This window comes from Colobus angolensis, unplaced genomic scaffold (assembly GCF_000951035.1).
Source record: "Colobus angolensis palliatus isolate OR3802 unplaced genomic scaffold, Cang.pa_1.0 Scaffold53, whole genome shotgun sequence".
Classification (NCBI taxonomy): Eukaryota; Metazoa; Chordata; class Mammalia; order Primates; family Cercopithecidae; genus Colobus; species Colobus angolensis.
The window spans coordinates 10,066,726-10,068,934 of record NW_012118821.1 but is presented as its reverse complement, the minus strand read 5'-3'; the positions used below and the strand labels follow the sequence as shown (position 1 = coordinate 10,068,934).

Sequence of the window (2,209 nt, the reverse complement as noted above, 5' to 3'; positions counted from 1 at the left end):
GAGATGGTGGCCTCGGGCGGCTGGAACGACGTGGCCTGTCACACCACCATGTACTTCATGTGTGAGTTCGACAAGGAGAGCATGTGAGCCTCGGGCTGGGGCTGGCCTCCGGGAGAGCCCGTGAGCCTCCGCATATGAGCCTCAGGCTGGGGCTGCCCATTGGGGGCCCCACGTGTCCCCGCAGGATTGGCAGGGCCAGAGCCCAGACCATGGTGCCAGCCAGGGAGCTGTCCCTCTGTGAAGGGCGGAGGCTCACTGAGTAGAGGGCTGTTGTGTAAACGGAGAGAACGGCCTGTGCGTAAGAGGAAAAAGAAAGTGTCCCTGGGGTGCTGTCTCTGAAGAAGCAGAGTTTCATGACCGTCTTGTAGCCCCAATGTCATTATGTAATTATTACCCAGAATTGCTCTTCCATAAAGCTCGTGCCTTTGTCCAAGCTATACAATAAAATCTTTAAGTAGTGCAGTAGTTAAGTCCAAATGGTGGCAATGGGGTCTTGAATTACTACCTTTTAATTTCTATATGGAAAAGAACTCACTTCACTTTGACCAATGCTTCTGTAAATTATATTAAAATATAGGTTCCTTCACACTATTATCCATGTAAAAACAATTTTGCTTTGCTTCAAACCCAGATTTCAGGAAAACAACAACAAAATTCTCCAAACTTTACTACTACATGTGTGGAGTCATTGTGTTCTCTTAATTTTTTCAATAGCTCTATTAGTTATCTTTTTTATTTTAATTAATTTTTGTAGAGGTGAGGTCTTGCTATGTGGCCCAGGCTGGCCTTGAACTCCTGGGCTCAAGTGATTCTCCCACTTCAGCCTCCTAAATAGCTGGGACTGCAGGCAGGAGCCACCACACCCAGCTTGTATGAGTTATCTATTACTGCCTAACAAATTACCACAAAACTCAGTGGCCTAAGAAAGATTGATTACCTCCCAGGGCAGAAATCTGCACAGGGCTTAGTTCGGTCCTCTACTTTGGGGCCTCTCCCAAGCTGAAACCAAGGTCATTCCTCCTGCAGTTTGGGCAGAACTCAGGTACTCCTGAGTTGTTGGATAGAGGGCCCCGGTTTCCCACCAGCTGTGGGTCACGAGCTCCTGCAGTTCCCTGTCACAGGAACCCTTCCCCTGGGCTGCCCACAACACGACAGCACCTTTCTCAGAGCAGCCCGGGAGAAGAGCTGAAGAGAGAAGCCACAACCTTTCCTAAGCTCACCTGGACACGTCCTGCTGTCTGCATCCATTTGCATTGCCATAAAGGAAAACCCGAGGTTGGGCAGCAGATCAAGAAAGAGGTTTATTTGGCTCACGGTTCTGCAGGCAGCACTGGAAGCATGGTGCCAGCATCTGCTCCTGGTGAGGCCTCAGGCTGTGTCCACCCTCAGTGGAGGGGGAGGGAGAGCCAGCACTCACAGAGATCACATGGGGAGAGGGAAGCCACAAAGAGAGGGAGGGAGGTGCCGGGCTGTTCTGCATCATCAATCAGTTTAGGGAAGGAACAGAATGAGAACTCACTCACTGGGGTGAGGACTGAGGACGGCACTCAAGACACTCATGAGGGTTCCGCCCCCAACCCAAACACCACCTATTAGGCCCCACCTCCACCACTGAGAGTCACATTTCAACATGAGATCTGGAGAGGCCCAACAGCAAACCACAGCACGTGCCTTCCCTCTGCGGTGCTCCACCAGCTCGAGGCGAGGCACTGGGTGCAGCCTCTGCATGGGGGTGAAGACATACCAGGGGTGGGGACCACTGGGGGCCAGTTCGGAAGCTGCCTGCCACAGTACCTCAGTTTTTTTTTTTGTATTTCAGAATCCCAATAAAAATAACAAATATCTTCATTTTTAAAATAGAACACACGAACACACACATTCCATCCCAGCTGGTACTGTGGGGCGAGAGGGAGCTGTGGAGCCGGCTCCCAGGGGCTGGTGTATTTGTGCACATCCTGCGAGGGAGGCCCCGGCGGCCCTTTGTTCTAGGTTATCTATTCTGGTTGTTTGCAGAGTGAAATGCCTTGGAAGATAAAGGTAGTGTCTCCCTTCCTTGTCTCCCCACCGGAGAAAAGGGCAGGTTTGCCTGCAGCCTTGGAAAATAGTGTCTCGTTCGGTGACAACGGGCAAGCATGGTTACTGTCCAGCATAATAAAGATGATGTGTCCCTCCAGGAAAGAGTGCAGGCATGTGTACTACCTGCTAGAGA

The 2,209-nt window shown here is 51.1% G+C and overlaps 1 protein-coding gene across 1 annotated transcript in view; it reads left to right on the top strand.

Moving 5' to 3' along the window:
* The window catches only part of COLEC11 (collectin sub-family member 11), a 47,094-nt gene extending 46,617 nt beyond the window's left edge, over positions 1-477 (top strand). The window contains exons 6-7 of the mRNA XM_011960985.1: positions 1-94; positions 146-477. Coding sequence (XP_011816375.1) covers positions 1-87 — 87 coding nt within the window. The 3' untranslated portion in view covers positions 88-94; positions 146-477. The remainder of the gene's footprint in view (positions 95-145) is intronic.
* The last annotated feature ends 1,732 nt before the right edge of the window (positions 478-2,209 follow it).